Source organism: Euleptes europaea, chromosome 1 (assembly GCF_029931775.1).
Source record: "Euleptes europaea isolate rEulEur1 chromosome 1, rEulEur1.hap1, whole genome shotgun sequence".
Lineage (NCBI taxonomy): Eukaryota > Metazoa > Chordata > Lepidosauria > Squamata > Sphaerodactylidae > Euleptes > Euleptes europaea.
The window spans coordinates 147,392,183-147,416,561 of NC_079312.1; the positions used below are offsets into that span (position 1 = coordinate 147,392,183).

The 24,379-nt window shown below is 43.3% G+C and overlaps 1 protein-coding gene across 1 annotated transcript in view; it reads right to left on the minus strand.

The window, feature by feature from the left end:
- ACVRL1 (activin A receptor like type 1) overlaps positions 1-23,718 on the minus strand; it is a 73,722-nt gene extending 50,004 nt beyond the window's left edge. Inside the window, exon 1 of the mRNA XM_056848915.1 lies at positions 23,688-23,718. Within this exon, the coding sequence (XP_056704893.1) occupies positions 23,688-23,718 (31 nt within the window). The remainder of the gene's footprint in view (positions 1-23,687) is intronic.
- Positions 23,719-24,379: the final 661 nt, after the last annotated feature.

Genomic DNA, 24,379 nt, shown 5'->3' on the forward strand with positions numbered 1-24,379 from the left:
TCGGTTCGGGCCGAACCGAATCGACAGTCCTAGTTGGAAGTTCCTGGTTCAGTTCTCAAACATGCTGTTACTATATGTCCTTGCACAAGCAAATTGCTCAGCCTCCACCACTATTACCCAATCCATAAGAGGTCAAATGGCGAAAGCAGCTATTTATGCAGGCCTTCCTTGTTGGGTCATTGTTTCAAGATAAAGGGCTGGAGAAGTTCCCACAGCTGCAGTCCTCCAGCTACTTATAAGTATGTATGCTCAGTTACTGGAATGGAACCAAGTGTGCATTAGTGTGTACTAGATTTACACTACAAGAGAGTTCCTACCTCTTAACACTAAAAAGGGTGAAAATCTCAGGTCACATTTTAAAAATTATTTCTTTTGAAATCTTTTAATCCTTAAAATGATGCATTGCAGCATAAGTCAGAAACCAGTGTCCCATAATTCACTATGGAACTCCCTGCCATAATGTGCATTGATAACCATTTCTTTAGATGGCTTTTAAAAAGTATTAGGTCATTTTTGCATGGGTACTTTCACTCATGATCACCCTCTGTTTTGGTTGTTCCTTGGAGTTATGCATGAGTTTTTCCTGCATTAGAGATGACCTCGCTGCCAGCCCTCACAAATCCTGGACCTTCCCATTCCTCTTTTAACCCGATTCTTCCCTCTTCCCTGAGCTCAGCCTGGGTGAAATCTCCGTGCATAAGGCAAAGCGCAGGACCCACATGCTTAGTTTCACTAATAGCCAGTTATAAAGCAGCATGTCCAGAGGTGGGGATTCAAATACTTCCTGCGTCCTTGAAGCTCTTTCTGAGCAGAAGAAAGGCTTTTTAAAACCGGGGCTTGGATTTCTCCCCTCCCCCTCGTTTCAGATTGTTCCGTTGTTTGTTTTATGTTCTTAAAATGCTTTTTTATTCTGCGATTGGGTTTGGGCGGGAGGGAACTTTTATCTTACTACAGCCAATTACAAAGCAGCATTTCAAGGGGCAGGGATTCAAATACTTCCTGATTTGAGCTTGGAGACTGCTGGTTCATAGACTCCCAACAGGAAAGTGTGGGTCCAGCGAGCAACGAACCTCAGGTAAAACTCCCTTGCTAAATCATGACTAAATCATGTAGGATAGATCTACATTACTGAACCCTGGAAACAAAGAGCATAAAGTGGGCTGTTGCCTCCATGCTGTTGTACGCTTTGCAGAGGCGCCTTGCTGGTACCTGATCTGATCTACCAAGGTTCTTCTTATGTCCCTTGTCTTTACCCAAAGTTGTTGCTGTTAATGTGAAGCCTACTGAGATGCATAAGAGCTTCAGTGGCTTCTTTCAACAGACATTTCCCACTGTGTTGTTCATTTCCCCATGCTTAGATAAGTGGAAAACACAACAGGACACAAGCGCTGGGAAAAACAGCTTGTTAAACAGGATCTCTCTAGGATCAATTCTCAGGTTACCTTTTCACCCATGCACTTCCCTAATTGTCTACATTGGTTAGGGTTGCCACCTGAAGAGCAGACTGAGAAAGTGTGGTGATGGATCAGTGGTAGAGCATCTGGCTTTCCATACAGAAGATCCCAGGTTTAATCTCCAGCTAAAATCATCACAAAATAGGTGATGTTAAAGACGTTGATTGGAGACTCTCCCATAATTGATTTTTCTCCCTCTCCCTTAATACGTTGATTTTTCTCCCTCTCCCACAATACTAGAATGCGGGGTCATCTGCTGAAGCTGGAGGGTGAGAGATTCAAAACAGATAAAAGGAAATATTTTGGTGGAACTCCCTGCCCCAGGATGTGATGATGGCTGCCAGCTTGGAGGGCTTTAAGAGGGGAGTGGACATATTCATGGAGGAAAGGGGTATTCATGGCTATTAGTTAGAATGGATACTAGTCATGCTGCATACCTATTCTCTCTAGTATCAGAGGAGCATGCTTATTATATTGGGTGCGGTGGAACACAGGCAGGTTGGTGCTGCTGCAGTCGTCTTGTTTGTGGCTTCCTAGGGGCACCTGGTTGGCCACTGTGTGAACAGACTGCTGGACTTGATGGGTCTTGGTCTGATCCAGCAGGGCCTTTCTTATGTTCTTATGACTCTGGAGAGCTGCTGCCAGTCAGAGCAGACAATTCTTACCTTTATGAGACCAATGTTCTAATTCAGCATAGGGCAGCTTCACACGTATATATGTGAGACCCTAAGAAAATGACACATTTCATATGACAGAACATTACCAGTACTTTATTAGAATAGACTATTATATTGAAGTGGGGGGGTTGTTGCAAATATGGTTCATTTATTCTTTCCTATAAGTATTTCTCTCAATACCAAATATGAAACAGTTCTTTGAAATAAGGAAAAGTGACAAACCTAAAGAGGATGCATTTTAAGAATGAGGATGGCCATGCTGATGTATTTTTTCTTGCCAGTATTCCAGGATGCTTGTTACTATATCAGTTTTTTTTAACGCATGTACAATATTAGCGTGAAAAACATATATTAGCATGGCCATTTCCATGTTGCCAAAATACATGTTATCTGTGAATGTGGATCTGGACTTTCAGGTGTGAGAATATAAGGTGAGTACTGGGCTTCTGGATTTCCTTAAAGTCCAAGCATACAAGAACATTGCGCTCCCAACCTGAGATTTACTGTGACCTCTAGAAGTTCTTTCCATTTCAGCAAAGCTGCATCTGTGGAAAAGAAATGACTTTTTATCAATTACTCCATAGGGTTGATGAGAACAGTGCTGATTACTTACTTTTTTTAAAAAGAAATTTGAGGAACAAAAATAGGCTGGGCTGCAGTTCAGAAGGATCAACTGGTCCAAAATGAAGAAGTTAAGCTGCAGGCAGAGGGAAGTTAAACTTACCAGCACTACATCTCACCAGTTTTAAAAACCTTCCCTAGCTACCACTTTGTTGCCATGCAAATTCGAAGTGCTATTTATTACCTAAAAAGCCATAAACTGTTTTCTTCTGTACGAGCCTGTCCATGAAATGAGTTCCTCCTCAGAGGCCCTGTTCTGTGTGCCTCTCACAGCATGAGCTTGGTGGTAGAGCGCTAGGAACAGGGCCTTCTCTGTAGTGATGCCAACATGTCAGAACTGCCTCTTCACTGAGGCTCATATGTTGCATGATTTAAAATATTCTAGGTGCCCAGCAAGACTTAAAAAAAAAAAAAAGATTATTCCAAACTACATTATTTTCTCCTTTATTCGATTTCATTTAAATTTGTTATTTTATTTTCCAATTTTCTTTGAGCTTTTTTTTAGAATGCTTTGTAGATTTGGACACTTTTAAATTTTGTTATTGTCAGCCAACTTGGGTACTTTGTTGGAGAGCCCAGGATCTAAATGTTTCAAATAAATAAATACAAGTGGGAGACTCCAGCGCTCATCTAGTTTTGGCATGTGTGATGCTTATGCAGTAGTGGGGGTCAATGCAATAGCTTTCAAGCTCTTGGAAGATTAGCCGGTATAACATTCAAGTCCTCCATTTTGTGCATATGGAAAAGAACCCAGAAGTCTTGTCTGGCACCTTAAGGGCTGCCACTGTCCCCTAGGGTTATGGGAGAATGTCACACCTAAAAGCAATCAATTTATGCAAAGTGAAATATTAGCATGGAAGCTGCTGTAGTGCCTTGGGCAGAGGTACCCAAACTTATTAAGCCTGCAGGCACTTTTGGAATTTTGGGAAAGAGGAATCAAGACAAAATGGCTGCCATGGCAGGGTTAATCACAAAATAGTTGCAATGGGGCGGGTGGGATCAGAGCTCAGCTCTGGAAAAGAGAAGTTGTTCGGTTTCAGTTTCCAAAGAAGCAGGAGGGTTTGCTGTCCATGTATTCATGGGGAGAGGTTGCCGAAAGTCGGTGTCTGTGGCTAATCTGAGGGTGATGCATTTGCCCAAGATGAGCTCAGTTCTTTGCTCGTTGGTCAGGGATAGGGAACAATCTGATGCTCCTTGATTTTCTTGTGTTACATTCTTTTGGGTTTTAACCCCAAGACTCATGAAGGAACCAGGGCACCCAGTAATATACATTCAGGCACCACGTTGGGGACCACTGTAGAGCATTGCCATCGGACATGTGAGAACCACAAGGATCACTGAGGATTACTTGCACAAAACACTATATCTGTCAGCCTCAACTCTCTCGCATAGAAAATAAGTAGTGAAAAAATGTTGTTGTTGCTTACCTGAACCACTGGGATAGGATGAGAAAGAAATGTAAACAACAACAACAACAACAAAAGGTTCCTCAACAACAAAAGGTTGCAGTAAGTTCAGGGCTGAATTATATAAATATGCCTAGGTTAATCTTGGATGGCGAGGATGGCAATCAGGCCAGGAATGGATCTTGGATCACACATTGATGAATAAACACGTTTAAGTATTTTGACATCCTAGCTGAAAAATTACAATAATATGTACTCACACTACACAGAGCTGTTCAAATAGAAGAAGAAGAAGAACAACAAGAGTTGGTTTTTATATGCTGACTTTCTCTACCATTTAAGGAAGAATCAAACCGGCTTGCAATCTCCTCCCCTTCCTCTCCCACAACATGCACCCTGTGGGTAGGGTTGCCAGGTCCCTCTTCGCCACCAGTGGGAGATTTTTGGGGGAGAGCCTGAGGAGGGTGGGGTTTGGGGAGGGACTTCAATGCCATAGAGTTCAATTCCCAAAGCAGCCATTTTTCTCCAGGTGATCTGATCTCTATCGGCTGGAGATCAGTTGAATTAGCAGGAGATCTGCTACTACCTGGCAGTTGGCAACCCTACCTGTGGTAGGGTTGAGAGAGAGCTGTGACTAGCCCAAGGTCATCCAGCCAGCTTCATGTGTAGGAGTGGGGAAAGCAATCCAGTTCACCACATTAGAGTCTGCCGCTCATGAGTAGGAGTGGGGAATCAAACCTGGTTCTTCAGATTAGAGTCCTCTGCTCCAAACCACTGCTCTTAACCACTACACCACGCTGTTACAAATACTGTGGTAGGATTCAATGTGGAGAACATCAGAAGTCCTGTGAAACTCACTATATCCTGATAGATCTCATCCACCAGACTGTACCTTAAAATTTTCTAAAAAGTGTAGCTCCCCGCACAGTGCCCTACTGGTCAGCCTTCTACAGAAACCTGATAATAAACCTTGCCCTAATGATAGGTTGAGTTGCTTCTAGAGCAGTTAATAGCTCATCTGCAACTTAAGAACAAATAACACACTGTGTGGGAGATCCATCAGTGGGTTTCCTGAAATTTTTAAGCCTTTCGGTTGGAGGCAAGAGCTGGGGGGGGGGGGGCTTGAATTGCATCCAGGGTGCAGCACTGAGAGCCCAACTATATGTTACATTTTTTGATGAGTTGGGTCCAGGAACTTGCTTTTTCCACAGCTGTGGGGAAAGGCGTTTTTTAAAGTCCTCAGGAGCTTCATTGGGCTTGGGACAATGGCATGAGGAAGGAAAGATTCCTGCCTTCCACCCACACACCATTTTCCTGAGCCAAAAGGGCTGAGGGAAGGGAGTAAATTTGCTCATCTTTGGAGCTGAATCTGGAGTACCCAACTTGTCAAAAAACATAATGTGTAGTTTTGCCCTGATGAAGGCACAGTTACAAGAATGAGAAATGCATATTTTTTGAACTAGTACATATTATGATTAAAATTATGAAACAGATTTATAATCTGACAATATAAGGAAAGTTCATACATCAAAAATAGTGGACTTAGGCCCCAGTCTATGCACACTTACTTGTGGGAAGCCCCACTGAACATAATTCACTTACTTCTGAGCAGAAGCACTTAGGGTTGTGCTGTAAGAATGCTAGTTTCTCCACTGGCCTAAAGTTTTAGTTTTTGGATGCAAACAGATAACAATAATATCAGTGCAAAAACTCTTGAGTGCTGTTCTATAAGATATCTCTAGTGGAGAGAGAACCATGACTTTAATGTACAGCAAAACATTCATGATTGTTTCATGGCTTCAACAAACTTGCATTGTTCTTGGCCTTTAAAAGGACTTGCGTGTCTGTTCGGCATCAGAGAGTTGTACGATAAACTACTGGTTGTTAGGTTTGCAATTGAATGACATCAATTTTTTTGCTCCATATTCCCAGCATGCCAAGTGTGTAACAGGATACTAGCCACACCCTGTGCCCATCAAAATCAGCAAAGCATTATATATACAGATGCTGATAAAGAGCCTTTAAGTTCATGATCTGAGAGATCCTTCTCCAGTATTTTTAAACAACCAGCCTGATGAAATGCTCTGGAGAACTCAAAATCTTGTATATTGTGTTGTGTTACTTTGGTTAGGGTAATACAAAGCTTTTGTTTTTGGACTCCGGTGGTTTTCAGATTGTGCTTGGGGAACCCTGGAGTTCATCTGAAACTCATTTATCCTCAGCGAGAAGAGCAATAATTGCCGACAAGTCTCCTTGCCAGAAATCTTCCTTATCCTGGTGATCTTCCCCTGCAATGTACAGCCTCAGAGGAGCAGTTTTAGGAGCAATTATTTTGAAGAGGCCTGGTTTACACTTTCAAGAGAATGAGGTGGGAATGAGACAGTAGCATTCTGAGGTAGACCAGATGTCTTTGGGCGAAAACGCACGGTCGCTTTAGCCTCCTTTATTCCCTGTTTCAGCCAGGATTCAGCCAGGACCGAACGCACGCTCGACGAAACGCATGCGTTCGATCCTGGCTGAATCCTGGCTGAAACAGGGAATAAAGGAGGCTAAAGCGACTGTGCGTTTTCGCCCTTCAACTCAGGGGTTATGACCCTCAGGTTAGTTGCAGAGTTTCACCTGCTAGGTCAAAAATCCCTGCAGAGCCACTGATGATGATGATATTGCTGGTCTTTGGAAGGACCTGCTGCTAGTGCACATATGTAGAGATCTAAACCAGCTTCCTGATGGGATGGAATAAAGCAAATTTAAAATTGAGGCTTCCAAATATTTTTACTACTGCTGCAACTACAGCCGCCCGGAGTCCAGCTTTGGCCAGGATAGAGGGCGGGATACAAGTCCAATGAATGAATGAATGAATGTTTGACAGGTTTTCAGTGGGGCAGAGGGAAGACATGATTTGCTGTGGAGAAGTGGGAAGATGGTGGTGGGATTCTTTAGCCTCCCCCAACCACTGTTTTTTAACTGCTGAACGGTGATCATTAATCCAGAATCCATGCTTGGGCAAAACTGCCTGGAAGGAGTTAGAAGCAGCAAGGGAAGGGGAGCAATGGGGGAAAGTTTGAGTATCTCACTTCCATTCATTACTTTCCTGCCACATATCCCTCCCCCTTGCCATTATGCAGATGTTCAGCAGAGAGTAAGATTCCCAGCCCATTTCGTTTGGACCTAGATAACACATACATACCACACACACAGCTGTTTAGGCAAACAGTTAAAATACCAAGTAAAGATTCCCTGTGGAAAGCCAAGAAAATGACTGTGCAACACACAACCTTCTGCACTGTATCCTGCAAAATGCAGCTGTAAACATTTGTCAAAGTATTGCTCCTTTTGCCATGCCCCTCTATATCAGCCTAATAACAATGATGGGTTCTTTGGGCAGTTATCTGTAGCTGAAAAGCCTTGATCATACCACAGAATGAAAATTCTCTCCTCTCTACAGTGTACGAGGGTAGGAAAAATATTTTTCTGTTATTACTACAGAAAAGAATCGTCATCATTTGAGTTTCAGGTCAGGGCCAATTTACAAGTCTCTGGAAGTGCAATGAGGAAAACAGGGGATGTGGGTTGTGGGGAAGGCCCCCGGGTCTGTGGTAGAGCACTCAGTCAGTGGCTAGGATTGAGTGGCATGCCCATAAAACATCCGTTTGCTACAGACATGCCTAAATCTCAGCAGCAGACAGAATAGTAATCACCACATGGTAATCTCCTTCAGCTGTACAGTGCTGAGCTGTTGTTGCTAGAGGTCTGCCAACCCACTCATAGGACTCCATGACCCACCACTGGGGGATTCATTTATTGAAGTCATTCCTGGCAGATTTTTAAAGAGTTAAAATTTCTCATAATGGGAAATTATTGCCTTGTTTTCCCATAGCCTGTTTTTAGTGGCTACACACACACACACACACACACACACACACACACACACACACACACACACACACACACGATGGTTTCTACTTGTAAACTGCCTCAAGCCTCTGTTAATAAATAAACTCCACAATTTACTTGGAGAACTTATTTTGCTTCCTACTACTGTTTTCGGAATGTTTTGCCCTAACCTTTCATTGAAATTCCCCGCTGAGCTGATACTGTCAAAGAAATGGCTAGTTGGCCATAGTGGGAGATGATCCAGCCTGTGAAGGGTGCTCAGGGAGCAGACCCGGGAAAAAAAATCCAATATGCTAATTGCTAAGAATTTGATGCTAGTACCCAGGAATTCTCTCCATGATTGCTATAAAACTTTGATGCCTAAAGATTTCATGCTTGCTTCCAGGAATCTGAAATATTTTTCCAGCTTGCTTGAACGACTCCCCAGTTCTCATTCCCTCCACCCTAGCAAGAAAGGTTGAAGGGAAAAACCTGATTCCTACTTACCCAGGAGACTTCGTAGGTGGAATAGCTCCCAGCCTGGCCACGTCCAGTATCCAGTGTCTTCCTGCTTTCAGCAGGTCTTGGCTAATACTTCCCTAGATGAGAAATTGTCTTCAGTACCAAAGTTTGAAGCGTTGTTCAGAGAGATCTGTTTATAGATCGAACAGGGCAGCTCCTCATAGCTCACAAAAGACCAGCCTGAAATGTATTCATGGGTCTTATTTGTGACTACAGTGCAAACTTCCCTTAGTTTTTAAACTTAATGGGAACAGTGTCCTCTCATTATTTTGTTGGAAGCTCAGCTCTGGGGAAGTCTGTCAGAGAGGCCAGTGAATTGAAAAGGGGTATCCTCTTTCCAGCCCCCCCCCCCTGCTCTTTTTCTCTCACCCGAAAGCAGTGGTTTGGCAAGCCATGACTGCAGGAGAAGTTAAAAATGTTTCTTATTACTGCCTCTTCCTGCCTGGCTTTTCTCCACCACTCCCAGCTAATAAAGCATTTCCTATTGCGGAGCACAGATCTACGCACACACATACAGACAAAACCTCTCTTCCTCCAAAACACATTGGAGCCCTGCACAATCGTTCTTTGCAATCTCTTGTTGGTTCAGAAACAGTATAACAATGCCGCATGACTCACCTTATTAGATTCACATCCTTCTCCTTTTTGCTTTTCTAAAGTTCAGAGTGGGCCATTAGTGTTGCCAAGCAGATCAGGCAGAATTTTACTGGTCGCAAAGTAAGGTCAGTTTAGGGTTGCCAGCTCTGGGTTTGGAAATTCCTGGAGATTTGCAGAGACGTGATACCTTAGAGTTCACCCCCCAAAGCTGCCATTTTCTCCAGGGAAACTGATCTCTGTAGTCTGGAAAGTGGTTGTAATTTCAGAACAACTCCAGACCCCACCTGGAGGTTGGCGAGCCTGGGTCAGACTGTACTCACAGAATAAGTGGTACTTGGCTGCTGCACCAAAATTATGGAACCCCTTCCCCAGGGATATTAATTTGTTTCCTCCTATTACCAGCAAGTATCTTTTTTCTCTTTCTTTTGCTTCATATGGTGTTTTTTCCTCCTTCCTGGTTTATGTTTCAATTTGTGGTCCTCTGTTTTATATCTTTTATGTTTATGTCTTTTAAGAGGGGAGGGAGGGAAAGATTTTGGTTTTTAACTGAAAATGTTGTCAACTTACTGTAAACTGCCTTGAACCACAGGGAAAGGTAGCAGCAGCAACAACAACAACGGATTTTAGCTCTGTTTTTAAAATTAGTTTTAAGAAAAATATAGACAAGCTGGAACATGTCCGGAGGAGGGCAACTAAGATGGTGAGGGGTCTGGAGACCCAAGTCCTACGAGGAAAGGTTGAAGGAGCTGGGTATGTTTAGCCTGAAGAGGAGACAACTGAGAGGGGATATGATAACCAAGTACTTGAAGGGCTTTTATATAGAGAATGTTGCAGAATTGTTTTCTGTTGCCCCAGAAAGTCAGACCAGAACCAACAGGTTGAAATTAAATCAAAAGAGTTTCCAGCTAAACATTAGGAAGAACTTCCTGACCGTTAGAGCGGTTCCTGGGTGGAATAAGCTTCCTCGGAAGGTGGTGGGCTCTCCTTTGGAAGTTTTTAAGCAGAGGCTAGATGGCCATCTGACAGCAATGCTGATTCTGTGAACTTAGGCAGATCACGAGAAGGAGGGCAGGAAGGGTTGTGTCAGTGTTTGGCTCTTGAGGCCCTTTCTTACATTCCCAGGGAAATGCCAATCACCACTTTGGGGTCAGAAAGCAATTTTCCTCCAGGTCAATTTAGCCAGAGATCCTGGAGGGGGGTTGGACTAGATGACCCTGCATGTACCTTCCAACTCTATGATTCTATGATATATATTTATTAAATCATTTTAATTGTTAGATACCTGGCCCTGACTGGGGAGAAGGAGGGATATAAATGTTGTAAATAAATATGATTAAAATTCTCTTATGCTTATGCCATTACTTTGAAGTGCCACAAGACTCTTTTCGGCCTTAAAACTGTATCAGATCTTATAATTTGACAGAGGTAAGTAGGAGCATATTTCAAATTGCTCTGCCCTGAGTAAAAGTATGCTGGAGGAAATTAAGATAGAGGAATCTTATGGTACTCTATTAAAACAGGGACAGTGTACAGGCAAACCTGAGCAAAAAGGGCAGGAGAAACATTCTTAAGAAGTTTTATCAAAATACATTTTTTTAAAAAGCACTCAATTAGATTTCCCCCCCAAAAATTCCCATTACATTTTGGTTCTATCTGCCACTATTTGTTTAAATAATTGTAGAAAATGGTCATTCTGGGAAATTCTTGTGGCCAACCTTCCCTAGGTTAGTTCCAAAGGTATCCAAGTATAACTCTACTGTCAAAGCATATTTTTTGGCCTTCTGCTTCCTGTTGTAACCCCACACACTCTTTGAAAAGTGGCTTCTGGGGATGGGTAGGGTTGCCACTAATTGGGGAATTCCTGAGCATGTGGGTATGGTGCCTGGGAAAGACGGCAGTTGGGGAGGTGTCAAGGGAGGCGTTGGCTGGAGGGGGGGTTTAGCGGGGATGTGATGCCAGAGAGCAGGGTCCCCAACTTTTTTGAGCCTGTGGGCTCCTTTGGAATTCTGATACAGCATGGTGGGTGTAGCCACAAAATGGCTGCACAAAATCGCTGCTGCCCGAGGTGAAGCCAACCACAAAAATGGCTGCTGCAGCTTTCCTTCAGAAACACAGCTGCTGTCCAAGAAAATCTGTCCAAAAAAATCTGCACAACCAATTAAATCTCCAGTGGCCATTCAGGAACCTTGCTGGGCAAAACCTTTATCGGGCCCCACCCACTTTCTAAAGACATTTGGCGAGCACCAGGAAAGGTGTCAGCAGGCGCCGTGGTGCCGTTGGGAACCTCTGCCATAGAGTTTGTCCTTCAAAGCTGCCAATTCCTTCAGGAAACCTGGTCTCTGTAGTCTGGAGATCAGCTTTAATTTCAGGAGAACTGTTGGCCCCCACCCTGACATTGGTAGCCATAAGGATGGGACCCTCAGGATGCTATGAGACATAGGGGTCTGCAGTGGAAAGTCTGAACTGGTAAAAATGGCTTCCTGACCCTTTTATATGAATGGAAGTTCCAGAACATTGGATCTAACTAATGATTTCCCGTAAATCAGATTGGGAGAGTAAGTATGTTGGGTTGCCAACCTCCAGTTGGGGGCTGGAGATCGCCTAGAATTACAACTCATCTCCAGATGACAGAAATCAGGTCTCCTGGAGAAAAGAGGTGCTGTGGAGGGAGGATTGTATGGTATTATTCCTCATTGAGGTCTCTCCCCTTCCTAAACCCTGCCCTCCACAACCTCCAGATCTTTAGGCACTTCCCAAGCAGGACCTGGTAACCCTAGCCTAAACAGATTTTATCAAATGTTATCTAACACCCATCTGTCACTACTGAGCAGATGCCAACACCACAGCACCTATATGACTAAGATTGTACAAAGAGATGACAAAAGGAATTTCCTTAAATCAAAGGATAATTCTGCAGTTTGGCCTTTAAAAAGAACACCGTACGTCTGGGCTGATGCCTGTTTTTCTTTGCTTAAGATAGTAACTTGTGTTGATTGAATAACCCAATGGCTTCTTTGCCAAAGTTAGTCCACATTCTATATATCACAAATATATCATTACGGTAATCTGAAGAAGTGAGCTGTGGCTCACGAAAGCTCATACCCTGCCAGAAAATATTTTTGTTAGTCTTTAAGGTGCTACTGGACTCTTGCTCTTTTCTACTACTGCAGACAAACATGGCTACCCACTGTGAATTATATCATTAATCTGAACTCCTTCACAGTGATACCCTTATTAAGTTTTGTACATGGTTTTAAAATGTAATCTTAAATTCACAGACTTACTTCTGAGTAAACACATTTCTTTAAAAATTGTTTGGAAACTTCAGTTGGTTGGAAATGTGGTTGACAATGCCATGTTATTGTTGGGGGCTGGAGCCAGTGTGGTGTAGTGGTTAAGAATGGTGGACTCTAATCTGGAGAACCGTGTTTGATTCCCCAGTCCTCCACATGAGTGGCAGACTTTAATTTGGTGAACCAGGTTTGTTTCCTCACTCCTCCACATGAAGCCTGCTGGGTGACCTTGGGCTAGTCACAGTTCTCTCATAACTCGCTTACCTACCTCACAAGGTGTCTGTTGTGAGGAGGGGAAGGGAAGGTGATTGTAAGCCGAGACTGATATGCCTCAATTACCTTCAATTGCCCAATAAAGTAATTCAGGAGAGGTTATCAGGATTAAACTATTCTTTTATTAGGCCAATAAAAGAGAAGCGCGTGTGGAGATGCCCTTAAAAGTGTCAGAGCATTCCCACCCAGAACAAAGAAAGACATCGTGCTTTATAGACTTTAGGATGGGGGGCAGTAATCAGAATTGCGTATAACATCAGAGCCAATACACATTAGATTTGTGTGTGTGTGCGTGTGTGTGTGTATACAACCATTAGCATATCCTATTAGTGTGGTCTTGAGGCCGAATAGCAAAAGGAAAGAACGGACCAAAACAGGTTTGACTTGATGCGGGGATGAAGCATTTTTTCCCACAAACTTGAAGCAGTCATGAAAAATCAAAAATTAGCAGCGTTGCAAAACAAAAGTGAAACCGCTTCAAACCTCCGTGAAAAAATGACCAATGGGCAGGATGGAAGATAGCTGGTCCTGGAGGTCTGAGACATCATTATGCTTCTGCATACTGTGGAACTAACTGCTGCAGATCAAATTGCTATTAAAGGGACAGCAACAGGGGCTCGTTCAAAGTTTAACAACCTAATTTGTTATTATAAATGCTTCCAGCTTGTAGCTAGGATTGCCAGGGCTGCCAACTGTCTGGAGGAAAAAAAGATCCTGTTCTTTTAATAGAGGCTTAAGGAAGTGTTATTTACTGGGTGATTTTACATACCAGATGATGTTATTTATCTCCATGCCATGAAAAGCTACAGCTTCCCATTTCCACAGATTGAGCCTCTATTACAGGACATTTTTCTCCAAGCCTGATGGCTGCCCTAACTGTAGCTAAGGTGTGACGAGTGGTGTGGGTGAGGCGCCTGTTTGGACTACTGGTAGGGTAGGGGGCCATAATAGGCTAGACAGGGGTCTCCCTTTCATGTTGGGTATCCTGCAGTAATGAAGCAGCCAATCCCAAATCAGGTAACTCGCTTTTCATTGCTGTGCACAGGTGCTCCAATACAGTCAGCAGGAATAGGTACTTCACTTCCCTGTGTGTAGGCTCCAACTCCCTGGTTGCCTCTATCCCCAACCACCCCCAACTCCACTTAACCGCAGACTTAAGAGCCCTCCCTAGCAATAAGACCTGTCCCCTCATTCTATTCTCTACCCACTGAGCCCATCACCTGTGCAATCCAAATGGCACCCCTTCACCACCGAGATGGCCAATGAGCCCCATCCTACAGCACTGGTTGCCAGCCAAATACAACCCACAGGATGGTCAGTGGCCTCAGGCTTCTCTTTGTCCCCCACTGTCCAAATCCCCCCTTGGCTGTAGCCTTGTCCTGTGCGGAAGGGAAGGGGCCTCTTGACCCCTCTGTCACACTAGGAATGTGACCTGTATCTCTAACTGGGCTCCCTCTGACAAGTACATGACAGAAAGAAATGCAACAGAATATTTGCTGTCTGAATCTGCTCAGTTAAAAATTGGTTTTTCAAATGTTGAATTTGCTGTTGGCAATTTATGTCAGCATTGAGATCCAAACCAGGTTGTACTTGAGCACAACATAGAGAAGTCATGAAAGCAAGTAGGCATGGTCAAGAATTCTGGGAGATCTCCAGGCCCCACCTGGAGGATAATCTTTGGATTGGCTATGGGGAGTGCCTATATAGACATGCCCTTCATCACAATGATGAGGTGGAAGACAGAGCTAAGCTCTGCTTTCAAACACAACTGCCATTGCTCCTGCACTTTTGCACAGATTCAAAGGGAAATAAAGGGGAGGAGCAGGGTATGGGAAAGGTAGTAGGGAACACAGCAAGAGCTGGAGCATGTGGATGCCATTATCACACAGTTCTGTACCCTGCTGCTGTCATGGCTCGGGCACGTTTTGACCCCCCCCCCCGGATGGGTACAACCTTAGTCTGCAATTTCGATTGGCAAGCTGTATCTGTTCACAGATCAGAACTGTTCCCATGAGCTTCATGAACATCAGTCGTACTAAGTCAGTATGCCTGATGCTAAAATCTCGTTCATCTGGAAGTGTACTTGGAAGTACATATCTTTATATATTGAGGTTGTGAGGAGGGACGGGGTTTAAAAATCAAACATTTTCAAATGGCTTTGAAATTTAAAAGACAACTAAGTCCAAATGCTGACACAGTACAGAAGCAGGATAATTAGCTGATAGGCTAAAATAATCAATATGATGGCAGAGGGAGGAAGCAGGGGAGGGAAATTTCATCTAAGGTTTCCTATGGTGGGAAGATGTGGAGACAGCCTCTCTTTAGATCTTGCTGTATGCCTATGCTGTTAAGCTGTTTTCCTTTCCCAAACATGGGTCCTTACATATCATCCGAGTTTATCATAGTACAACCGAGTTTTGAGGACTATTTGTCACTTTAGCCAATGGGTAGTTTCATTCTCTTGAATGAGAAAGAAAAGAACTTGGTTGAGTCTGCGCTCCTCAAACTGGAAATAAACAGTTGTGATCTGATAAAAGCAGCTCTGTTGCTACAGGCTGGAAAAGGAAGTCTCCTCCTTGCAGGAAATGTCACTTGAAATACCTTTCTCTAATCGTCTCAGCCATCTTTCTTCCTTCTTGGAAATCTTGGCGGCCAACCCTCTGATCGTGGAGTCAGTTGGCCTGAGTTCTATTTTTGAATCAATCCTTCAGAAATGCCGAACTTGACAGTAGAGAGCTCGTGACATCCGCAGTTTTTCTTTAGGCAATGGCTAAGAGGGTCATGTTATTGTGCGGGCTTTCTTTTCTCCTTTCAAAGCCACCAAAAATCATGAGCTTGAATCTGCATGACTGCCACTCCCGATACACCCCCCGGAGAGCACTACGTCCAACAGATGCCAATCTACTGGTTGTCCCCAGCCCGATAAGTATCCAGCTGTCCTCAACCAGAGTCAGGGCTTTCTCGGCCCTGGCCTCGGCCTGGTGGAACTCTCTCTCAGATGAGACCAGGGCCCTGTGAGATCTTACCCAGATCTGCAGGGCCTGTTAGAAATGTTCCGCCAGGCCTATGGTTGAGGGCATCAACAGTTTTCTATCAGAGCTGGCCTCCTTACCTCCCCCCCATGTTCTTTTCCATTAAGTGGGGGAGCCTGGTTGCTCCTCCCAAGTTGGCCAAGACCCTGTACGCCAAACCTGAGCACCATCTTATTTCTGTTTTAATTGAATTTTAACTGAAAATCTGATGGTTTAAATTAATACTGTATGAACTGAATGTTTTATAGTATGCTTTGGTGTATGTTAATGTTTACCCATCCTGAGCCTGGCTGGGATAGGGTGGGATATAAATCCAAATAAATAAATAAATAAATAAAGTTGCCATATTTTGTTCTGTGGAGATAAAAAACAAGGCCAAGGCCGATGGTGCAAAATAAGTAAAAAAATATTTTATTACTCTTGCGAAATTTTGCATGGCAGCAATGAAAATTCGATGCCATAGAACAGCCTCTTAGCGCAATTGACAGATGTGTCCCAGCTGTAATTTTCTTTTTAAGTGTTATAAGACTCGGACTGTAATTCTTTGTTTGTAAGATTTTATTAGCCCATGTTTTCTGTTTTATCTGGCTAAGTGCCGTGAATAAATTATCTATCTATCTATCTATCTATCTATCTATCTATCTATCTATCTATCTATCTATCTATCTATCTATCTATCTATCTATCTATCTATCTATCTATTTTATTACTCAGTTAAAATTCCCTACACATTTCGCCCACGAGGCTTCTTCAGGGGAATCTGTTAGTTGCAGTGGTTTTTCAAAGAAGAGTATAAGATCAGTTGAAGCAGTTTCACTATGGTCTGTGGTCAAGCACATTTGGCAGATTTCTGAAGCACACAATTTGTTCATTTTCTAAATGTGCCTTTCAATAGAGAACTCCACCAGCTGCAGCATCTCCACTCACTCTGCAACCCTGTGCTATCAAAGTTTTCACTTCATGGCTTGAGATAACATTTTTACTTCACACTTTAAAAACAACAACAAGCAGCCCTAAAAAGAATTCTGGGTAACTCAAAGCTTGTACACTGTTTTGTGACATTTTAGTTGGTCCTAATAAAAGTTACTGCGTCCCTTTTGTTTTTGGATTTTGCTTTAGGTCAGTGCAGCTACCTGCAACGTCATTCACCTGTATCTTTGAACCAGGCCTTAGACTGAAATTGCAAGTACATTGTAAAACACATGAAAGTTAAAACGTGATCAAAAAGAAGGCTTCCTGCATGGAGGTGTATGACGCACCCCCTTTTCAACCACTTCAATATCCCACTCTCTCAACCCAGCCGTATATGCTGAGGGAAAAGCGTTGGCCTGAGTGTATTTATGAGGAGATTATTTTCCTTCTCCTCCAGTCCCACACCCGTATTTACCTCAGTGAGAAATAGGAGACAAGAGGCTTTTTAACTTAAACAGACAAAACAGGGAAGTTTATTGAACAGAACTCACAGAGATTGGTTTTCAAGAAAAGGCAGAAATTTGGAGGGAAAACTCAAGTCAGATTTATATACGCAAGATTACTTCAGAGAAATAGCTTAGATGTTTTCTTCACTCAAGTTCCTTTCGTTCCTAGTTTCAAGCTTAGTTCTATCCCTCAGAACTATTATTCAGACTTTCAGACTCTCAGTCTCTGTCATTCAGCTTCAGACTCTCAGACTGTTCCCAGCGTAGCTCTCTCTGACTACCCCACCTCAGTGGCTGTAATCCTCCACACCTTCCTGCTACCAGAATAGCTCTACCTCAGAGACTCATTCCCCTTGTGACTTGAGAATGGGCCCTCTCTAACCCAATTCTCACTCCTGTCACTACCACAGGTTGTGTGTGTCAATAGCTTCGGCTTTCACAGAACCCCTCAGGTTCACAGAGTACAGTTTGGCTTCCGCTTAGTCTTGCTACCAAGCTTCCAATCTAACACAGCCCTCTCTGGCCGGTCCCAAGCTTCGACTCTCTTCACAGCCTCCTATCCAGGCTGGGTCCCAAGCTTCGAATGCTTTCTGTCTCTCAGAGCTCAGAGTGTCAGCTCTCTGGCTCCACCCACTCTTGGTCTGTCAGCTCTTGCTGCTGATTTACCCCTTATCCATCACAAGGTGAATCAAATAAATTTAGCCTTTCTGGGTTTTGCGCATGTACACCAACAGGAGAGGTATGAAAAGTGCTTCAAGCAACACATGTGAATTCACTGTCAGGTTAAGATTCTGAGAGGGTAAGCCATGGAGGACTAAATCTTTAAGTAGGGACTTGTCCATTTGGTGAGGGACAATGGGGAGAAGTCCAAACTCTGAAAACTAAGGTAAAGATGGGCTTTTAAATGCTGCAACTTACCCTAGCTAAACATCATTTAGGATAAGTACCGAATTTAGGGTGAGAGGATTGTGTGTTTTCACCTTTTCTTTATATCCTTGTTCAGACTGATACTTGAACACACTGTGTATGTTCTTTTTGTTTTTGTATATTAAACTTCTTTATATTTTGACTGCTTTAAGCCTGATCTCTGTAAACACACTAGGCCTATTCATTCTTGCTATCCAAAGAGTAGTAAAGGGAAGGGGCAACAGGAGAGTAGGTGGAGCTTCTAAATAGCAACACAGATACAGAGCGCTGGATATGCAAATCTGTCTGGCAGGGGATCACAGATATGCTAGTGGACTTCCGCTAGGGCAACGGTGTGAAGCAGTCGTCTCCCCCGGGGCTCCGGGAGGGGAAACCAAGAACATCGTAAATAAGGGGGCTAACGTGTCCCCGATTCCTAAACAGTGGAACGGGTATCAGGAAATCTCCTGCAGCCTCGTAGTGTGGTTAACTCCTGGAATCTCTGAGATTTACGACTTGGAGACCCAGTAGCAGTTCCGCCCGCTAAGGAGTAATAAATCGCCGAAGACGTCTTCTTGGAATTTTGGAACTAATTGGCTTCACTCCCCCCTATCTATCTACATCTGGCAACTATACAAGTAAATATACCTGCTCTTCTGAAATCTGAGTAAGTTTGAAAGAACTCTTTTGTTTTACCTGGATTTGGAAGTCTCAGGAAATTGCTAAGCTTATCTGTTGAATCTGTATCTCTCCACTCAATCTTTAAATGACTCTTTAAAATCAAGAAAGGATCAGATAACTCGGCAGGAACCTTATCAAATTGATCAGTGGGAAGACATAACAACTAAGATTTTTGAAAGATGCCTCAACTACCAATCAGGAACTATTAAGTACTAAGGGGAGGGAGGGGTGGAAATCCCCCCCAACTCAAGGGCAGTCTTTTTAATTAACTAAAACCTTCCTGCCACGTCCTTCCTGGAAACAGTTTATCATCGTGAGAAAGTGAGAGAACTTGGAATCGGAAGTCTGATATCAGTGTGTAACCGGTAAATGATTCCCAAGCTCCTGACTACAAAGAAGGAAGGTTTATGACTTTGATTCCTGCAGTACCTCCTTGTTATTCATCTCGAATCTGCCTGGATTTCACTAACTGAGCTTTAACAGGAAACTTTGGAGGTGCAATCATGGCACTCATGGCAAATATGATTAAACAGATGGAACAATTCATGGATTTGATGAACACTTCATTTCAAGGTCTTATTCAGAAACTGGACATCGTCTTAGAAGAAACTAAAGAAATAAAAGCCTATTCACCTCAATGAGATCAGAGGAGGCTCCAAAAGGCTTTCTGGCTGATAAGAGAGACAAAGAACAAAGGGATCCTGCAAAAGACATGGGGAATCTTACAAAGCAACCTGCAGCAATTCATTGGATAATAATGGACTGGAAAGGGATTGATTTTGATTTTTACCATCTGGATTTGTCTGATGATCTTTTCAAAGTGACCGATTTTGACTTGTGCTACCTGGATATGTCTGATGGATTTTACAACAGCTGTTTGGAGGATTTGAGGAATAGAAAAACTGGGTCAGTCAGGATCTCCTTTTTTGAATTTGGGATGGAAGATAATGCAACATGGTTCTACTACGCTCCATCTGCAGAAAAGAATTCACCAACAATCTCCAAGGATGCCCTCCGTCAATTACTGCTAATGTGGAAAAGAAAGAAATGCTGGAAATTCAGGATAAAGAGACTAATTTAAAAGAATCTGGTTTTTCTGCTGGTTAAGATTGACAAGCAATTGATTAAAAGGATTGGCTATAATGGAAATGGAATTACATAAAATATTAATCTACTAGGAATGTTATGCATTAAATGAGTGTTAGGGAGAAATGGAGGATTTACAAATTAATTAATTTTCAATAGAAATAATTACATGCTTTTTACTATACTAATCCATTTTTTAGTAGGGAGATTTAATATTTCTTTCCTTTTTTATCATTTTTTCTTTTTTCTCCTTTTTATGTGATATTATTAATTTAATTCTTTTCTTTTTTCTTTCTCTTTGGTTCTGTTATAGAAAATATAATATTTAAATGATTAATGATTAATGAATATTAACAATGATATTAGGATTAGAAATTTATGCAAAAGAGATTATAAATTCATTGTAGGATGGAGGGAGAAGCAGGGGAAGTCCAATTTTTTATTCTACATATGTTATTGTTAAACATTTTGATCAATAATTTTGGAAAATATTAAAAAAATCTTTTTTAAAAAATATATGTTAGTGGCAATGGTTACAACTCAGTTTAGTTTTGATACCCCCCAGGAGCAAGGGAAAGTGCACTGCTGTTGGGTGGAAACGTGAGATGGCTGCAGGGGTATCTAACCTTCTGGTACCTAGGGAATGGAATGTGTGAGTTCCTATGCAATGAAAAGTTACATACAAGTGGCTTGCTTTTCTTCAGTGAAGAGAAGCCGCAGCTGATGAAGTTGTTTCCTGTGAGTAACATTTAAAGATATAGAAGCTCTGTTTAGAGCTTGCTGCTCTAATTAGGGATGTGAGAAAAGTACATCACTGGCTGTGAATTACTACAACCATTGCTGAGAATTTCTCATTTGGCAGCCAAAAAGCTGCAGCGAACCCACTCCTACACATGCACACTTGAGCAGTAACAAAATGTCAGCCAGACATTACAAAGGGACTTAAAGGGGGTGGGTTTATCTGACATTTTCTAATGGGATATTTAGATTCAGAAAGATGTTTTAATCCAAGTGTTCAACTTGTAGCCTGCACGATCAAAGCCGTTACCTTCCTTCTGTTGTTTGGGGTGGGACACAGTCAGGTTTGGCACTGCAAGCATTCCAAAATCAATAATTAAAAAACAAGCCTCCCCATGTGTAACTACAGCGACTTTAAAAAACAAATCTTGCTGTCATCCAAGGAATGTGCATTAAGACAAAAAGGAAGAGAATATGGTACTGTTATAAGACCACTGTCTGCAATGTGATCAGTAGGGTTGCCATGTCCATTTTTGCTATCGGCAGGAGATTTTTGGGGCAGAGCCTGAGGAAGGCGGGGTTTGGGAGGGGAGGGACTTCAATGCCATAGAGTCCAATGGCCAAAGTGGCCATTTTCTCCAGGTGAAGTGATCTCTATCGGCTGGAGATCAGTTGAATTAGCAGGAGATCTTCTGATATTACCTGGCAGTTGGCAACCCTAGTGACCAGTGTGAACGGATGGCCTACTGGACTGGAGCAAGCTTAGGGCCCGTGGCAACAAAAGCAAATGTTCCTTTATGATTCTGGATGTTTCCTCTGCGGGGGATGATTGTTAGGAGATGATTCCCCAGTGTTCAAGCAGCCACAAGAGCCTGGAAAAGGGAATCCTCACGCAGATGTAGGGAATGGGCAGATATGTGTGTGTGTGTGCTAGAATCTTCTCCTGGATGTGCAAGTTTTCCATTTGCCAGGAGTCTTTCACATGTATTATGTGAGGGCTGTACCACACCCCCTTTCTGATTATTTAGATCAACTCCCAACCTCCTCCTATGTAGACTGTTGAACACATTTTTCTGTGCCTTGCCTAAGGTTGCCAATCTCCATATCGGGCCTGCAGTTCTCCCAAAATGACAGTGGATCTCCAGATCACAGAGATCAGTTCTGCTAGATCAAATGGCTGCTTTGCAGGTTAAAAGGCATTATACACTGCTGAGGTCCTCCCCAAACCCTTCCCTCCTCAGGCTCCAACCCCTCAAATCTCCAGGAATTTCCCTACCCAGAGTGCGCAGCCCCAGTTTGTCTCACTGTCCATTCCTTTATGTTAAGCAGTGAGTAAAGACAGAGAAAAAGGAAGTGGTGCAAATGCTTGTGAGATGGAAGATGGTGAGAAGAAACAAAGTGAGCAGGGTTACTAACTGAGCAGAAACCATCACTCCCTTCCTGAGCTGGTAAAGCATGGGGATAAGAAACATCACATGCTGTTGTCTAAGATTGTCAACAGGCCTGGAGAAAAACATCCTCTCCCTGTAATAGAGGCAGTGTGTGGAAATGGGCAGTTGAAGTTTTTCATTGCATGGAGGTAGAGAACATGACCTGTTAACCAACATCCCATCAATCCTCTGTTAAAGGGACAGGATGTTTTTCTCCTAGCCAGTTGGCAGTCCTACTAAAAACAGCATGATGGCAGTTTACCTTGAGGTGACACGTGAGCATTGCTAAAAGGGAAGGAGCAAATCTGATGCAAGTTCCAATTGCTTTGCACTACTACAGTTGACACCCATGTACAGGGCATCCCTAAACACAGAGACAATTGGTTTCAGTCAGAAGGGTTTAACTCTGGGCTTTTCCACATGCTTGACTTACTCCTGGTTTTCTTCGCAGATGATCCACAAGCACTGAAATCAGTTGGAGCAGGGGTTTTCCACACGTCTGCCCTCCTTGTGCATTTTCACGCCTGTGGAGTCAGTTTATTTTCTTCAGCATGTGTAATGATAGTTGTATTGTAATATTGTAATGATAGTTAAAGCAGTTTCTGTCAGAGTAACAAGTTGCCCATAATAATCTGACAGAGACAGCTGACAGGTAGCTGTCAGATCAGAGGCATCTAGGATGATGCAAGAGGCAGCAATAGCCTTGCAGGTTCTAGGGTGAACTGCAACTAACCGGTTTGAAGCAGTAAGGATGATGTAATACTGTGGCCAGGTCTGCAGGTGGCCTTATTGGTTTCAGGGGGAGTTCTGTATATAAGCCTATGTAACTGTAACTCTGTGTTGGGAAGCTTGGTGGAGAGAAGTGTACGTGACAGCTTGTCTTTTGTATCTGTGCACTGTAAATTAAACAACACTGTTTTCTATAAAGCAAGGAGTTCTGGTGGTGTGTCCTGGATAACTGCTAATCCGCCTGCTTCCACGTCAGGGTTATGGGCCCAGATTCGCTACACTGTGCAGGTTACGTGTAGTGGTAGCACAATTAAGTTTCCAGGACGTCCAGAGGCTTTTGGAACAGTGAGTGATTGAGTGGAGAGATAGCTCAATCTGCAGTCCCAGTGGAGAAGCTCAACGCTGACAACTACAGCATTTGGTCAGTGAGAATTGAGCATTACCTTAAGAGAGAAGGTTTATGAGATGTTGTGCTGCAAACCCCCGCTGATGATGATGATGAAGGGCAAGAGAAAGATAAGAAGGCACTTGCCAATATAATTTTGACTGTGGGGGATAGCCAGCTTGTATATGTTGCCAGCAAAACCTTTGCAAAGGATGCGTGGGCGTCTTTGCGAGCCGTTTATCGCAGACTCGGCTGGAACTATACTGGCACTAATGAGGAGGCTGTACAGGACTAAATCATCTTACATGCCTGCCTCGGAGCATTTGAGAACTCTGGCAGAATTGTTTCGGCAGCTAGAGTTGAGAGGAAAGAATGTCTCAGACGAGGATAAAGTATACATCATTCTGGGTTCCTTGGATGCAAGTTTTGATGTATTGGTGGCCTCTCTGGAATGCATGGCTGTGGAGCAGCTTACGTGTGATTACGTTACTGGAAAAATCCTGGAAGACGAGGAGCGTCGGCAGGAGGGACGGCTTCAGAGGACAACCCAGCTGAGAATGAGTCACCCCATGATGGATAGAGCAGCGTCTCGTCCATCTTCGGAGACCTCAGCCCAGGAGTTTAACAACCCAGATTTTCACCCCTGGCAGCAAGGTAATTTACAGTCTACGCCGAGGATCTCAGCCCAGTGGCGGATTCAGCCTGTAAGTGGGAGTGAAGTCTACTCTGCGCAGAAGTCGTTGAAGCAAGGTCGTGGAACGGACCGGAGGAGTGACGTCTTCAATCAAGAGGGGGAGGACTGTGTGCTCTTTGTGAGGAAATGTTATTCCTGTGGCAGCACTCAGCACCTCAGAAGGGATTGCCCCCAATTAAAGAAGAAGACGGCTAAGAAACAATTCCAGACTGCCACACACACAGCTGTAGTGCTGGCAAAGACTAATAAGGGTAAGGATTTATGGCTGGTTGATAGTGGAGCTAGCAAGAACTTTGTTAAAGATAGCTCCTTACTGTCAAACACAAAGCAGTCTGCTAAAACGCATGTCAGCCTGGCAGACGGGAAACGTTTAGAGGTCCAGTGTGAGGGCAGCCTAAACTTTCCAGAATTGAGCCATACGTTCCAGAATGTGCTCTGCGTACCTCTCCTGGAAAATAATTTGCTAAGCGTATCTGCCTTAACCAGGGCTGGTTTTTCTGTGCAGTTTAAAGGAAACTCCTGCCAGATAAGCAGAGAGGGAGACACGCTGTTGCAAGGGCAATT